Consider the following 16,757-nt stretch of genomic DNA (forward strand, 5'->3'; position numbering starts at 1 on the left):
ATTTGTTATCATTATCAATTGTACACGAAAAAAATAAAGTATTAATAAAATCTAGAGTACATGATCTCAAAATTCACTTCCAATTTTGATTTTGAAAGAAGAAAAGAGAGGTCTACGCTCCATAAAAATTGTCTACTTGATTTGTTCATCGACTCGTAAATCGTATCACAAAAAAATAGAAGTGGCAAATAGAAAATGGGGTTGTTCATGGTTATAGTTAAGTAACCAAATCGATTAAGAAAATCGATATTTGGTTGGATTTGGTTAGGTTTGGTTTTTGAATTTTGAAAACTGATATTATTTGGTTTGGTTTTAATTTTACTAAAAAATATCCGCAAAAATTACCCAAACCGTTATATTATATATGTAAACTTTATGGTTATTTATATATTATTCATAAATAAAATATAAATATTTTATTAAATTTTAATAAACTTAAGTGTTTAATTTTATCATTATCTTAAATCCAACACTTAAATTTCAATCTAACTAATAAATCCTAATTCTAACTCCACCAAAAAATTATTATTTAAGTGATTTTTACATACTCTACCTAAGAAATTTACAGTGCTATTCTTTTAAAGAAAAATATACGCAGCTTTTTTCTCTTGTTAAAAAATTTGCAAAGCAACTTCCTTTCTTTTTTCTTTTAAAAAATTTCAAAGCAACCTTCTGCACCTTCTCTTCAACTTCTTTAGTCATATTAGTCTTTTCTTCTCCATCTTTTTATATTATACTTTTTCTTGATTTTAGCATTTTAATTTAGAGAGCATGACTTTAAATGAGATTTTTTAGTTCAAAACAACTCTGGTAGTATTGTTTCCATTACATGTATAAATTGCATTCTCTTTTTAGAAATAAATCTTCTAACAACGAAAGAAATTTTTTTAGTCCTCTTTCAATTGTTCTATGACTAATATTGCTTAATTTAATTCACAATAGTTTTTCTATGGATTTTTCATGTACAACAAACTATATACTTTCAAACCAAAATAACAAAAAAAATAAAATTAAACCAAACCAACAATAACCAAGCCGCCGGTTATTTTTTTAATTTGAGTTTAGAAATTTAAAAACCAATTAATTTTAGTTTGATTTAGCTTTAACAAATAACCGATCCAAAGCGAACCATGAATACCGCTAATATGAAGCAGTGAGACCATCAAATGAAGAGATCCTTGACAGGTGATATTCCCCAATCAAGAGAAGAGAAGTCTTTATGAGATTAGTTAAATTAAATAAAAGGTACTTTATTCATTCCCAAAATCAGATTCTCCAGAACAATTTCTAACCAACATTGAATTTTCAACATCATAGAAAAAATGGTTGATTTAATATTCCTTGGCATACAATAGACTTTCATGTCCAAAAGAAATTCCATAATTAGATGAAATGCCTACTTTAAGAGAAGTTTATATAGTGCATGGAAACACACAGAATAGTAATACATGAATGCGACAAATAAGTTATTATATGATCTAGTATCAATAACTATGAAGCTTATTTAAGATAAAAATACAATAAGGTTAAATTGTTGCAACGTATTTAATCAAGATGGATAACTTTTGGAAATTCATTTTTCAATAGTTTCTTCAGAAAATAGATATGAAATGTGAATACAATATCAGAAAAACCAAAAGCATTACTTGTACCAATCTTCCAACCTTACAAGGTGTAGTTGTTTCATGTAGAACGCATACATTATCCAGGAAATTTCCAAGTCCCCAAACTTTAGGTCCATAATTATGCTGCTTTTGTTTCTGCTGCTCCTTCCTTTGGTCCTACCTTCACCTCACCAGAGCAACACCCACCACCGTGGTGGTGGTGGTGATGGTGATGCTGGTGGTGCTTCTTGCCCTTCAATTCCTTTCTCATATCATAAGCATCTTCCCCATCTGCATAGTACTTGGCTTCCATATCATGAATCTTATATCCTAATGTCTCTGTATACAGCTTAAATGCGGCCCTGTTGCTCTTCCTAACATGCAGAGACACATACTCTGCTCCAAACACCTTTTACCAAAAATAAAATTGGATCTTATTTTTAGAATCATTCCAACTGAGGAACATTTTTGCGTCAGGACAAACAATACGCATGCTAAATTAGATTGTACTGTTTTTTTAACTTTAAGCACATTATTGAATCAACAAGAAATAACAGTGAGAATGAACAAAGGAGCAGAGTAAAATTTACAAAAACTCATCCAAAATATTGACAGGTGTGTAGAATACTCCAAAAATAGTGTATTTTTGAAGAATCCGACATGGATGCAACAACATTTTTGAAGAGTCCAAGCAACATAGTCAATAACCGTAACTCACTGAATGTACCTAATTAGGTTGGTACTATAGTTACATACTACCGGAAACTTGTGCTTCCCAAAAAAACTACATTAGTTTAAAACCAAAGCATGACGTTCCACTATTACATTTTCAAAAATTCTATTTTCTTTTTGTTTGCACTAGAGGGTGGGTCGACGGAGCTCCTTGGTAAAGAGAAGCTAATTGATGACATAATGCGATAACAGTTACCAAAAGGGGTACAGTAAATTGAAGGATCCAAAATACCGATTTTATAGAATTACTGTTCCCACTGACGGTACAGATTCAGCATTAAACACCTACAAGGAGAGTGACTCAATATGAAGGGATTACAAATTTTATTAAATAAATCCACAAATTTTCAGTGAATGTGCCTAGTTACTATGTTCTTCCTTTAACATATTATACTAAATTGAAACTTCCGCATTTGTACGGGCTTCTCACCTCCAATGTGTTATTATTAGTCTACAATTAATCAAAGACCATAGGACATATTTTTTTTTCTAGTGGCATAAAAAAGTAAGTGATACACCAAACTTCAACACGAATGACCTAATTCATAATTTGTGATTGTAATTATCAAGACTAATAATCTCAAACCAATGAAAGTATGCACTCAAACCCTTGTTTCACGTCACCACATCACAATCCTCATTATCCGAGGTTGGGGTAAGTGCATGGGGCTAAAACATTGACCAACCAAAGCTTGTACATTAATGAGACAAGCTTGACCTCAATTACGGTTTGAATATTAGATAATCAGAACAAGTTCTCTTACTTTTGGTTTTCTTATCCAATCGCTTACGCTATCATGATGATTGGCACAACTGCCCAATCAGTTCCTTGAGCTACAGCTACAGGTATTACTTAGCTCTCTTCCACTATCCCTTTGGTCTCTCAATCTCCCTCAGCTTTTTGTTTCCCTCAGAAGAGGGAGCTCTCCTGCTCAACAGCTAAGGTTGCTTCATCGTAGAATCTTTACAATTTTATTCTAAAAAACAGTATATTTTCACAAAGTTTATACTTTTAGTTTGATAACCTTTTAACGATTGCTTCTTCTCTCTCATTCTTCCAGTTTCTTCCTCTGTTATTGTTTGGTTTTAGTGCTTCCATTTTACATTCAAAGTAAGCTTCTCATTTCTTTCTATCAGTGTTACATTGGCGATTATGTTTTGAGACTTGTGCTATTTTCATTTGGGTATATTACTTTGGTTAACTTTTGATTTTTAGATTCTTCTATATTCCTTGCTAAATTAAAGCATCTGATTTTTTTGGGGGGTTTTGATTTTGGGAACACTTGTTTTCAGTTATTTTGCACAGTTTTGTCTTTATTTTAGTTTGTCTTTCAACAAGTATGTGCAAAAATGACTTCACCTATCAACGACAGAAGATAGCTGATACTGACGAGGATTTTGAGACCCTGTTTCTCCTGCTAAACATCCCCAACAGAAAAGCACTCAAAGGATCCTCTCGTAGACAACTCAAGTTGTTAAAGGCTAGCATGAGTAATGAGAAAATGATAATTGTTGTGGCCAAATGGAAACAAAGTGAGTTCTGGTATCATATCAAAAAAAAGAAAGGTTGATGACGATAGTGGAAAGAGTCCGGGTTGTTTAGCATAAAAAGAAGAGGATTCCCGCTCAAGGCATAGTAGAGTAAAGCCGATAGTTTTTTTTTGAGTCCTTGTATAAATTATGTATATATATGCTTTACAATCTTTTTCAACTCTCTAGTTTTATTAGCTTTCATACTGAGGTTGGTGACGTCTAACTAAAACCACACTAGGATTAGTCACCATGCCAATGAGAAAATTGTCAGGCTTGATTGATACACAACTACAGATGTTCCGGGGTAGTTATTTTTGATTACTTCTTTCACTTGCATCCATTCATGATTCAGAATCATCTTTTCAAGGAAATTTTGCTCTTCTGCCTAGATGAAATTTTCTCATCATAATTTCTATTCAAGCCAAATTCTTAGAGTAAACTAGTGAAGTCCCTGCTTGAGCTGAAAACTATTATTCCAATCCAGAATTTGAAAAGCACATAAGGCAATGAGTTGGAATATCTACAACTCAACCATGACACTGATGGTGCGCAAACCAGACACCAGAACAATTAAAAAGTCCAGACATTTCACTTGTCCCCAAAAACTTCATTCACCATCAAATATAATCAGCCAATACTGACTAACAAGTTGACAACCGTCACATATATCCATTTCACAGAACTGTCTGATTACCAAAACTTAATTACTTATTGTCGCTCTCCTACCAATCTAATATCGAGAATCAAATCAACTTTTCATTCTTTCAACAAATGAATCTAATTTCCAGATTTAATCACTTGTTGAAACAACATTTCTTTTAGCTAAAGCACTTCACCAGTTTTTTTAAAAAATAATACATACCTGTTCCATAGCATTCTGAGCAGCGGTCATGAGCTTAGTAGCCAAACCAAGTTTCCGGTGAGTCCTGACTACGGCAAGGGAAGTGATGTGCCCATGGCACTCAGTGGTTTCCTCTTCCATTTTTGCTAACACATATCCCACAATTTTACCATTGTAATCTTCAGCAACGTACAGAAGCTGAGGCCACGAAAGTATGTGGTAGAAGTAGTACTTCATCTGGTAATTCTCAGGAAGGCATAACAAATTGCATGCTTGCATAGCAAGCAAATCATCTATCGTCGCCTTTCGTATGCACACCATTTTTCAATCTCAATCTCAATTTCACACGATAATTAGGGTTTGCACAGATTTTACAAGAGGGGAACTGTGTCGTGTTCGTCAGGAATTGATAGCCAATTAGCAATTTGGGCTTTTTATTTGGGCTTCATAGAATGGCCCTAATCAGCCAAATATGGAAGAAGTTCACAATAGCCAGTTTTTGGATCGCAAGTTAAGTTTTAACGGCGTTTCAACGCTATAATTTTCAACATTAAGCTACTCTCAATATGAAAATAAAATTTTAGTATAACACGGAAATATGCCATGAACATTTATCAATTTAAACCCATAAATGGTTTATCGAGTGTGGAACTCTTGCAAATTTTCACTCGAAATTCATAGAATTGTTCATTCATTTTGAACTGATAAAAATTCAATAATTGTGCTGGAATTTTACATGTCAAAGTTTTGATATGGACACCAAACAATATAGTTATTCCTCATATAGGTAAGAATATTTTAATTTTATATTCACATCATAATTATTTAAGTTTTATTTGACATAGTAGCTAAGTTTTAGGAAAAACTAACTAATTAAATAGATATTCCTACCGTATTTAATAATTTTCTGAAAGAATTTCATAGTCTTACTAATTAATAATTTCACATCAAATTTTAAATCATGTAAATCTGCATACATGTATTTTGCTACCAGATTAGAAATACGTATACATAGGGAAATACATATACCAGAATTAACAACAAATACCAGCAATTATCAGGCAGTGTATGAGAATCGTTTTTCACTTGCTGAATTTCCAAATTCTGATATACTTATCATTATGCGTAGTAACAACTTTCTCCATCCCAACTGCTAAACATGTGATTTGTGGCTTGGAAGTTCTTGTCATAAGATCAATTCGATCATCTTCAGACAGCCTTTTCACTTTCCGGCTCTCAATTTGCACACTTCCAAATCTCTCTGTTGAACGATGTAACACAGTGGTACTATCATCCATTATGCATCTTGAAATTACTTCACCAGTTACCTGGTCCACAGTTCTTAACACACCGTCGATTCCACCAACTACCAATGTTGAAGTGTCGTTCCTAAGGTGATGCATAGAATAAATAACATTTGGAGAAACTCTTGTTTCCCATACAGTTCTCGTCGTATTCCTGTGCATTTTCAGGATTGAAATAATCAGAAACTAGAAAAATATTAAACTACATAGGAAAACAATTTCACGACTCAGATCAAATAGCAGCAAGCTGTAGCTAAGCAAATCCTATATATCATCTAAACATATGATGAAAAGAGTCCACATTCACATTTGGAGATGAGAAAGATGAAAGAAATCTCACATTAATCCCTCACAGGCTTTTCTTTTTGAAGTTTATGCATCTAAATTCTTCACCTAAGAAACAGCCATCAGAATGAAGGATTTTTGGTGCATCGCTGCAATATCAGATTATTTGACACGGTTCACTTTTTTTTTTTGTCACATTCACAAGGTCCAAAATTATCTCTCCTTCAGCCTTGACGTTAGAGACTAATTAAAATTTCCCCCCTCTGTACTTTCAGGGGAGGCAATATTTTAGTCAATATCGATACCCTTGAAACAATTCTGTATCCTAGTCGTCCTTCCATTCCTAAAAGTACTTTATATTTCAAAGAAACATACACTAGGCCCTACTTACCCTACATACTTCAGAACAAAAAATCAAAGCAGCATGCAACCTTGGCTTCAAGCCAATTTGTTTTATCTTTCACTATGCTGATTGCTCGAGTTCACTGCAGTCTTTTGGAATGCTAACAGTATGAATTTATGATTGATGGAACCTTTCAAGTTTCAACAACTTAGCCCTCCATTATCAATAGTAATATTTCAAGAGATCATTATCAACTTTAAACTTATCTCAAGAACCACATGTAAATCCACGTCCAGTATTCATTTTATTCCATTCCATTTTTTAGACCACAATCGGCCAGAGAGAAATAGTAAAGCTCCTTTTTTCTTTTTTCCTTTTCTTTCTTTCCCCCTTTGCTTCTTTAACTAATTAGCAATTGCCCCCAATATCCTATATTTGAAATCTCTGAAGTTCTTGTACTTGTTTGCTGAAGTGGCATTTACAATAAGCCAAATCTCATAGAAACTATATTTAAAATTTTAAATAGTGAGGATGAACTCTGGGGAATCTTATACGAAGAGATTGAGCAATTTTTTGCTGGTGGGATGTGAAATTAGTCGAGGTACGTGAAAGCAGACCCGGACACCAGTCATAAAAAAAAGATAGAGCAACTTGTCATACTCATAAGCAGACTAGAAAGATTTACGAATATGAGACATCCCTAATTTACAATTAACTGCAACAACATATAAAGGGATTGATAAAGCTACTGTCTAAGGATTAAAAACACCAGTTATTGCACAGAAGCATGGAACAAGAACAGAAAGGCCGGGTTCCATAGAAAAACACATGTAAGTCGGTTCACGTTTTAGTTAGTTCTGCCAACCTGAGGTCCCAACAAGACACATTTCCAGCAGTTGATCCAGCAAATACCATATAGGAGTTAGGATTGAAACACAAAGTCTTGACCCCTGTCAGAAGAGATTCAAAAACGGATAAAGAAAAACAAACAAGAAATCAGATAACAAAGAGAAATCAACATTCTAAAAGAAAGATGAAAACTAAATTAATTGAGCTAGAGGTGGAGCTTAAAGTCTTGATCCCTGTGGCAGGAGATTGAGAAGCATAGAAAGAAAAATAAATCAGAATTCCTATTACAAAGAGAATCAAGATTCTAAAAGAAATACATCCAAGATAATCTACTTAGTAAACTGTGTAAAGCATTTGTGCACTTCCTAGCACAGATTGACATTAGGAAGCCCTCACTAGTTACTAATTAGACATCAATTTTTGAATAACATAAACCAGAAAATACTTTCTACAACTAAAAAAAAGACTTTCTACAAAAGTATAAACTATAGATTCTAGGGTTCTCATGCTGTGTCATTAACATAATACTTGTCAGATTTTTCCCAAAAACAAAAAAAATCATTTAGTAAAAACTATAAGTGCCAAATGCAGCATAAAGTAACCATATGTTCCCTAGACAGCCTCCTAGTTTATGTTGCATTTCTCTTCTCTCTTCCAGCAAAGCTAAAAAAGGAGAGTAGATAAATGCAGAGGGTATTCTTTCAACTAGAAGTAAAGACAACACTTCTTAGGGGAAGAAATTTATATAACAGGCTCAGCATGAAAATCTACGGCTACACATCTCAACTAATTATACGGCATATCTGCCACCTCCCTCAAACAACAAATAGCATGCAACTCTATTCACAAAAGTTAAGACAAATGAGAAGAATCACCTACAGTTTTTGACTCTGTTAAACATCATGGTTCTCAACCCACCTCATGGACCACTAGGCCCAGTGTTTTGGGAAGCGAGAAGCTACAAGGGCTCGCTTCACAGAAGCGAGAAGCGTGCGCTTTTTTTTAGTATAAAAATAAAAAAAAATATTATATAACTAAATAGAGGTAATATAGTCTTAGATTAAAGGAAAATAGATAGGCAATAATGCTCATAAGTCATAACATATAAAGCAAAAAATCAAAAACATAATTAAATCACAAAGACTCAAACTCCTATTCTTCAGCAAGATCCTCAAACTCTTCAAGTGTCATAACCAAGGCTATTAACCTTCATATTTTTTTGGTCAAATTTGTAAGCTAAAATATATAGTATACAGCCAGCAAAGAATCAAATAAAAAAAATCAGAGAGCAAATGATTTGGAAAAATATCCAACTTTTACACTTTGAAATAGCCAAGACGAAAAAAAAAAAAAAAAAAACAAAGAGCACAAGATCGAGAAACTACAGTGATAGGAATAACTGAGAAGCAGATCGAAGAGAAAAGAAACTCACCGATCAGATGAAGCATAGTAAGCTAGTGAAGAGAGACGCAGTCGCGGTCGTGAAGAAGAGAAGCAACAAAAGAAGAGTAAAGTCGTGAAAGAAAGTTAAGTCGTATCTATTTCAAAAAATTTTAATAAAAACTAATTTTTTTAAAAAAAAACCCTAATTGTCGCTTTTTTATAAAAAACGCGCTTTTATTGCGCTTTTGCCTTTGTGTCGTTTCTCGCTTCTTCATCTGAAGCGAGCGCCTTTTTCAGATTGCATCGCCTCAGGAGAAAGAAGTGCAGTGGTAGCGCGCTTTTCACAACACTGATAATAATAACAACAAGAACAAGCTATGGCATTTTACCTTGGACAGATTCCCATAATTTAAATAACACCAAAGGGTATGGCCTAGACATTGTTGCGAAAAGTGCACTTCGAGGCGAAGCGCTACCACTGCGCTTCTTTCTCCTCCGGCGATGCAATCTGAAAAAGGAGCTTGCTTCAAATGAAGAAGCGAGAAACGACACAAAGGCAAAAGCACAATAAAGCGCGCTTTTTATAAAAAAGCGACAATTAGGGTTTTTAAAAAAAAATAGTTTTTTTTTTAAAATTTCTGAAATAGATACGACTTAGCTTTCTTTCACGACTTTACTCTTCTTACGCTGCTTTCTTTTCTTCACGACCGCGACTGCGTCTCTCTTCACTAGCTTACTGTGCTTCATCTGATCGGTGCATTTCTTTTCTCTTCGATCTGCTTCTCAGTTATTCCTATCACTGTAGTTTCTCGATCTTGTGCTCTTTGTTTTTTTTTGTTTTTTTCGCCTCGGCTATTTCAAAATGTAAAAGTTGGATATCTTTCCAAATCATTTGCTCTCTGATTTTTTTTTATTTGATTGTTTGCTGGCTGTATACTATACATTTTAGCTTACATATTTGACAAAAAAAATATGAAGGTTAATAGCATTGGTTATGGCACTTGAAGAGTTTGAGGATCTTGTTGAAGAATAGGAGTTTGAGTCTTTGTGATTTAATTATGTTTTTGATTTTTTGCTTTATATGTTATGACTTATGAGTATTATTGACTATATTACCTCTATTTAGTTATTTAATATTTTTTTATTTTTATACTAAATGTCGCTACACGCTTCGCTTCGCGCTTCTCGCTTCTGTGAAGCGAGCCCTCGTCGCTTTTTTCCGCTTCGCTTCCCAAAACACTGATTATTATTATTATCCATTGTGTATGGGCTAGCTTCCGTGCACCTCGATTGATTTCACAGGGTACCTATGATGTCTCACCACTCACCAGCACAGGTACTATACACTAAGGCTTAGACAAATGGAAAGAAATTACCAAATGATTTTGTCTTAGCTGGGATGTGACCTGTGACCACATGGTTCTTAACCCACTTCATTGATCACTAGGCCACAAACTTGGATCCAGAAGCTTGTTATTCAAATTATGGGGATCTATCCAAGAAGAGATGACTTGAGGAAGCCAATTATGCGTTCATGGGTATTCAGGAAAGAGAAATCAATGACAAGGGATGTAGAGGCATTGTTCTATAAGTTATGAGTGTATTGTGGATCTGACAAAATTATTTAACAAACCTGCAGAGTAGGTTGATCCCAGCTGAACAACTCGCTGATCAGAAGAAAGATCTGAGAGTGAAAGGGTGCCAAGGGAAGAACCACTAACAAGCAATTGGTCATCAGTAAAAGCTAAGCAAGAAACAGGCCCCTGATGCATCCTGCAAGAAATAGAGCTAAACAAGTTAGTTACATATTAGTCTTGAATATTATTTTAGGATCAAAAGAAGGGAAAGATCGAAACACTGCAAAAGATATGGTTGGACAGGAGGGAGGAGAAGGCACCAATTCTGCATCTCTGTTAGGGAGAAAGGAAGGAATCACAATTGGCACTTGCCATTAATAGCCTTAGAGCGGAAAAAGAAATTTGGGGGGGTTGTGTGTGCTGGCTGAGGGATTACCAGAGAGAAGCATTAATTCCGTGTTAGCTATTAAAGTGATTATGATTTAGATTATCGTCACAAAACAGCTTATTGTCTATGTGCACGTGAGCAAAAGACGCAATGATTAAAAACAGCTTATCGTCTATGTGCATGATTGTGCAAGAGAGGTAATGATCCAGGAGAAAATCATTTCAACCTTTTTCTCAACTAGTGCACAAAGCATGCAATGTAAGTAGTGAAACAGAATCATACTTTATTATTTGGGTACACTTTCTGCTGTATAGGTCAAATACACGAACCTTTCCATCCTCACATCCAATCACAGCTTCAGGGTCTACATAACTGGAAAGAAGCAACAAAATTACTATCAGCAAACTACAAAAGAAGCATCATAAGCTCTAAGATAGACCACATAAGCAGCAAAGATTATTAAATATGGAGCTATGACAGTTAACAGAACAGAGACCATCAAGTAATTCAAAACTTTACACATGCATACTTATCTTCTCACAAGCTTTATCTCAATATCAAGGGGGTCTGAGAGGGTGTCCCTTTAGCACCATTTGATCGCATGAAGTCCCAAAAAAAGTTAAAACTACTTTCTTCATTTAAGATAGGTTTGATACTTCTTTATATGGACGACACAGAGATCTTAACCAAAACTAGAACAGTTCAGATACTGTAAGTCAATGATTAAAGAACATGACTACGACATTGAAATTGTTTTTCCCACATTGCTGATGGAAATTTTACAGAAGAAAAATAGATGAACAACAAAGAGGTTACACACCGCATACAGAGGGCCTTAGTAAATAAGTTCTCACGTGAGGAAAATACGTTTCTTGCCTCTGTACGATTCCAGATGCATATACGGGTGCCAACCAAACCAACAACCTGTACAATAACATTTCCAATATCATTCACAAAGTGTATGTTAGACCTGATTAATGAGGCCAAAAAAATTACTTCATCCTGTCATTGTTGTAAAATGAGCAAATGTAGCAATGAGTTCTTTTTGTTTGAAACTGGTAATTTTAGTCTATACATCCACATGTACACTACAACAAAAGTGTAGCTCCCCTTCAAAAGTGTTACAACTTATAGAGGAAGATAGTCTTCATCCTCTGCATACACTTTTAGTTTGAAAAACTGCTAGAGGATACCAAACCAAATGCATACAATTTTTTAGTTTGAAAACAATAGTTCCTCTTTTCCTCGGCATTGCAGTGGTAAACTGATTGTTTTCAGTGATAGTGTTAATTGACCTCACAGATTAGCTCGTACTTCTTAGCCTTACATCTCATGTTGTTGTCTAATGAGGACATCCTGTTCTACTCCTTCACTCCTCATCCTCTTATCGTGAGTATTTTTAAAAACTTAAAGCTTAGGAAAAAAGGTGGCGAGATCCATAGGGTTTGAAATGAAAAGCATGTAGTGAAGCGAGCAGTTCTTTGAAGTGAAGAAGTGCACAACTTACAATAAATTAAATAAGGAATATAAAATTAGTAATACATGATCAAAGTGTTATTAATATAACTAATCTTACCATACAAGATACAATAAAATGTAAAGTATTGAACTCACCTTGCCCTCGTCAAAATCAAAATCAATTAAAGGGGCTTTATCGACAAGGAAATATTCATCCAAACATTTGCAGCTTTCTGCCGACCAGAGACGCATGACCTGGATCATAAAGAGTGCAAAATGTAACTTTAAAACTGTGTCCTTTTTTCTGTAAACAAGGCATGCAGAGACATGTGGCCAATAGCAGAAGACTAGTCATGATTCATGAATAGCAATATTATCCGGGGGAAAATATACAAGTAATGAATAACATGATACACGACAGCAACTGATGTGGTAGTACTTCAGAGAAACTATGACACTTGTCAAAGATATCAAATTCATAATAAACTCGAGAAAGAGAAATACCTATACCATATTTAAGAGAAATTAAAAAGGAAAGATGATCAAGGATGTATAACTGTATTATTCTACAAAACCAACAGACAACAACCTTCTTCACTTATTAGGCACAAGAATGTCTTTCCACCTAGCACCAGCGGAGCTCCCAGGCTGCTCAGCCCACACATTGTGCACTGGCTTAATCATAAAGCCTTCTTGCCATGATGATTGATAGACAACAAAAGCCCAAAGAAAATCTATGGGACTCTGCCAACCAAACATAACAAATATGGGGAATCTAACAAATGCTGATAAAACAAGCATTATGCATGATACAGGTTTCTTTGTCAGAAATTCAAATTAAATTTCAACTGCAGAATTTAAGTATCTTGGAAAAGGAGAAATCATGGAGGGCATATTAGGATGAGGATTTGATGAAATGAAGAGAGGCAGTCTAACGAAATCATACTTACACATGTATTATTACAGTAAATCTCATGTATAAAGTATGAGTGCAGACCTTATCATAATTAAGCATTTGGGTTAATCCAACCAGAAGCATGGCATCATCATTATGCTTCCCACGTCAACAAGTTCTAATCATTGAGAAAGGTTCAAAATTTATCTCATAGAACTTACTGTGGATAACATACATGATTTTCCTAGTAGGTAATATAATAAGATTTTGCAGTTTCCAGCTAAAGGAAAGAAACCAGTAAGAAATTTCAACTCTTATCATTCTTAATAGTAAAAAGCGACCCTACCTTGTCACCCACACCGGTAAGGACTTTTCCCATCTTCATTCTGCACTGATTTACCCTAGTAGAAATTGAAGTTAGAGAAAAAACCATATAAAATGCACAATATGTAGATTTAATGCCAAGTTAGAAACAATTATTATTATGGTGGAATTTTCAAAATCTTTGCGAACCTTATGTGGATCAGGAGGAAATTGAAGTTCATTTGGTATTTCTGGGAAGTGTGATGGAGAATGATTAGACCCCAAGAAAAAAAAGGAGAGAGAAAAGGAACTAGCTGCAGACTCTTATGAGTTTTCCCTCATCTTTCCATATCCTTCAATAATTTTATCTTGTATATTAGGGGCAAGTTCATCCCATATATTTGAGATACGAATATCACTTTAATATTGGAAGAAAATAGGTTAGTGCACTAGAATTGTTGAACTGCTTATATTAAAAAATCTCTATTAGGGTGATTAGAAGGAAACATCTTCTTCTATTTGAAGATTCGGCTTATATCTAGGAAGTCAATCTAATATGGCAATGGGAGTCACGACAATGGACTCAGCCAAAACGGAGAGGATATAATGTATGTGATGAGATTTACAGTGACTGAGATCGACTTCTAAGTCACTAACAAATATTAGAAGCCAAATGCTATGTCATATGATACTGAATCTAAAGAATGATAAACTGATTGATTCCATGACAACAAAAGCAAAAATGTGGAGGTAGATTTTTAGTGCAAAATTTTCACGTTAAAGAATCTTTATGATTTATATGTAAAGCTAAAGAAGCTGGCTTATAAAGACTAGGGGAAGAGAAACACATTATCCTCAAGCTGAAGTTTCCTAAGATGTTCTTCATTTTAATTTTTTTTATGACAAGGGAAACCCGCACCCGCTACCCTTTGGGTGTGCACAGGGTAAAATCCCCGCTCCTATGCAATAGTTTGCAAACTACATAGGAGAGGTAACCCGCACTAGGCAAGCCTGGTGCGACGAGCTTGACCCAGAAGACAAACCCTTGCTTTCGCTGGCAAGGGGTTTCGAACTTGAGGCCTCCAACATGGAAGTCCCAAGCTCAAACCACTGGGCCACCCCGAAGGTTAGATGTTCTTCATTTTAGCTCTCAACCTAAAGCTTACAGGTCAAAACTTCTAGCTATGTCTTTGTACCAAGTGAGGATCATTGCAGTCTGAATATTTCTTTTTTAAAAAGGTACATGATAGTTCGAGTAAATTTTTTTTAATAAGGTGGGTAACTGTTCCAGTCTGATATGTAACTCCAAAATATCCCTAATAAGCAATAAATCCATGAGATATCCAAATAGTTGATCATAGTATAAATCACGAATCAGCATTATTTAAGTTTGCAATGGAAAAGAAGAAAAACTAATTGAAATGGATATCTTAATGTTTACCCTACTGAATGACCTTTCCACTGAATAACATTAGCAGGGCCCCTTTGCAATGCCAATCTGTGTTGTTCCATAGCCAGCTGCTCCGCTTGTTCACTCAATGATCTCTGACAGTAAGATGCGTCAATGAGGCCATTAGGACCACTATGCTGCTGCTTGAAGTATTCTGTTTGATGCAACTTCAATTTGTTGACAGCTTTACTCCTTCATAGGACAAAACAAGGGCAAAATAAGCAAGTCAGTCAGTAATTGGGTTAAGCAAATAGCAGAACAAATTAAATGCAACTGTTACAAATTTGACGTCGTACCAAGAAGTAGAAACGGCGGAGCAGCGAATGAGCTGGACTAAGTCGAGAAAGGAGAAGATGATGCAGAGAACGTCGTGGCCGAGAGCTTCTGCTGCTGTCTTCTTCTTTTTGTTCTTCACGGTTGCCGTAGCCGTCGTGGACGGCTGCCGGAGTTTTGGCGCCGCTGTCCTGGGGTCCATTTTCGTTATATCCGCCGGTTGTGTGGGCAGAGACGGAAGAGGTGAGGCTTTTGTATTTTCATTTATTTTCCAAGTAATTTCATCCCCTAGCCTATTTATGACGTAGCCACCCTTTAAAACTTTTATATTCAAAATCTCATAAATTTTAAATCGAGAGATTCAAAATAGAAAAAATTATATAAATTAGTACATTTTAATAAATAATTATTAATTTTAGCAATATTTTTTATTTATTATCATTTATAGTAATACTATGTTAAATCTGTAATATGTATTAAAAGTAAATTATGTATGCAATATATATGAATTATAATTGTTTTTAAAAATATATTATTTTTGTTTGGTAAAAATTTGACAAATTGTATTATAATTGTATTAAAATGTGTGATAAATGAATAATTTATCATTAAAATTTGTATTATATGTGAATAAAAAATTATTCTTTGTAATATGAATTAAATTTGTTTTATAAATGAATTAAAGGTGATTGAATGAAAAAGAAATATTATTGCTATAAATGATAAATATTTTTTTATTATAGTATATTTATGTAAGTTTCCCTTGAAAATATAGTTAAAAATCAAATTCTTAGTTTAAATTTTAAGGATGTTATTTTTAGCTTTATGAGTTTATGTAATTCACATCAAATTTTAAGAATTGAAAGTTTGGACACAAATTTTTACAACTTGAATTGCATAAGCATAAAATTGATTTCGGAGTGGTTAAACTCATATTTCGAAATTGATTAATTGTGCACTTGTTCCCTTTTAAAGTTGAAATATAAGGTTGGTTTATATAAATAAAAATATTTCAAGTTGCTATCCCTTCATTTTATCAAAAAAATAAAAATAATTTTAATCTCGTATAAATAAGTTAAACAAAATTAACTTTTAGATCAAAAGTTAGAGTTGAATTCCTCGCCGATTGCCGAAAGGGTTGCTTCATGAGAGTTAGTGAGCTTTTGTCCATGAGATTTGTCGAATTTTTAGGACCTTACTACAAATTGTGTTGTCAGTTAGAAACAATTTGTTCACCATTCCTAGTAGATCACAGCCAAAAACTTCTAAAAAGTTCTACTAACATGTTTTCGCTTCAAAATTGATTAAAATGAAGACCAAGTTTCATATTCAACATTCTAAATCCTAACCATTGAGATTTTGCTTCAACCTTCAAAAAGTAATGACTAGACTCATTTTATTATCCCATCTTCTCGTTGTATTAGTAGAGTGTATCATTTGTTGTTCATTTTTCAGGAATTCAGTTTATAATTCAATACTGACTATGCTAGTTGCGCTGATATTGCGAAACATTTGACATCATCTTGGATTATATTAAAC

At 34.2% G+C, this 16,757-nt stretch overlaps 2 protein-coding genes across 3 annotated transcripts; both read right to left on the reverse strand.

The window, feature by feature from the left end:
* Positions 1-1,544: 1,544 nt before the first annotated feature.
* LOC107008492 (N-terminal acetyltransferase A complex catalytic subunit NAA10) lies at positions 1,545-5,163 on the reverse strand. The gene is made up of 2 exons (XM_015207552.2): positions 4,732-5,163; positions 1,545-2,013 (listed from the first exon to the last, which is right to left on the reverse strand). The coding sequence occupies exons 1-2, from the start codon at positions 5,029-5,031 to the stop codon at positions 1,744-1,746; spliced, it is 570 nt and encodes a 189-aa protein (XP_015063038.1). The 5' UTR covers positions 5,032-5,163; the 3' UTR covers positions 1,545-1,743.
* A 464-nt stretch (positions 5,164-5,627) lies between these two features.
* On the reverse strand, positions 5,628-15,502 carry LOC107012294 (F-box/WD-40 repeat-containing protein At3g52030). Of its 2 annotated transcripts, XM_027915288.1 has the most exons (11): positions 15,242-15,502; positions 14,937-15,137; positions 13,539-13,593; positions 12,454-12,552; positions 11,660-11,763; positions 11,122-11,211; positions 10,508-10,647; positions 9,264-9,382; positions 8,924-8,945; positions 7,508-7,592; positions 5,628-6,168 (listed from the first exon to the last, which is right to left on the reverse strand). In XM_027915288.1, exons 1-11 carry the CDS (start codon positions 15,418-15,420, stop codon positions 5,793-5,795), a joined length of 1,470 nt encoding a protein of 489 aa, XP_027771089.1. In that variant the 5' UTR covers positions 15,421-15,502; the 3' UTR covers positions 5,628-5,792. The 2 variants fall into 2 exon arrangements, with proteins under 2 accessions (XP_027771089.1, XP_015067619.1); XM_015212133.2 differs by lacking the exons at positions 8,924-8,945; positions 9,264-9,382 and having other exon boundaries at positions 5,634-6,168; positions 15,242-15,501.
* Between the last annotated feature and the right edge of the window lie 1,255 nt (positions 15,503-16,757).

This window comes from Solanum pennellii, chromosome 1 (assembly GCF_001406875.1).
Source record: "Solanum pennellii chromosome 1, SPENNV200".
NCBI classification, from domain to species: Eukaryota; Viridiplantae; Streptophyta; class Magnoliopsida; order Solanales; family Solanaceae; genus Solanum; species Solanum pennellii.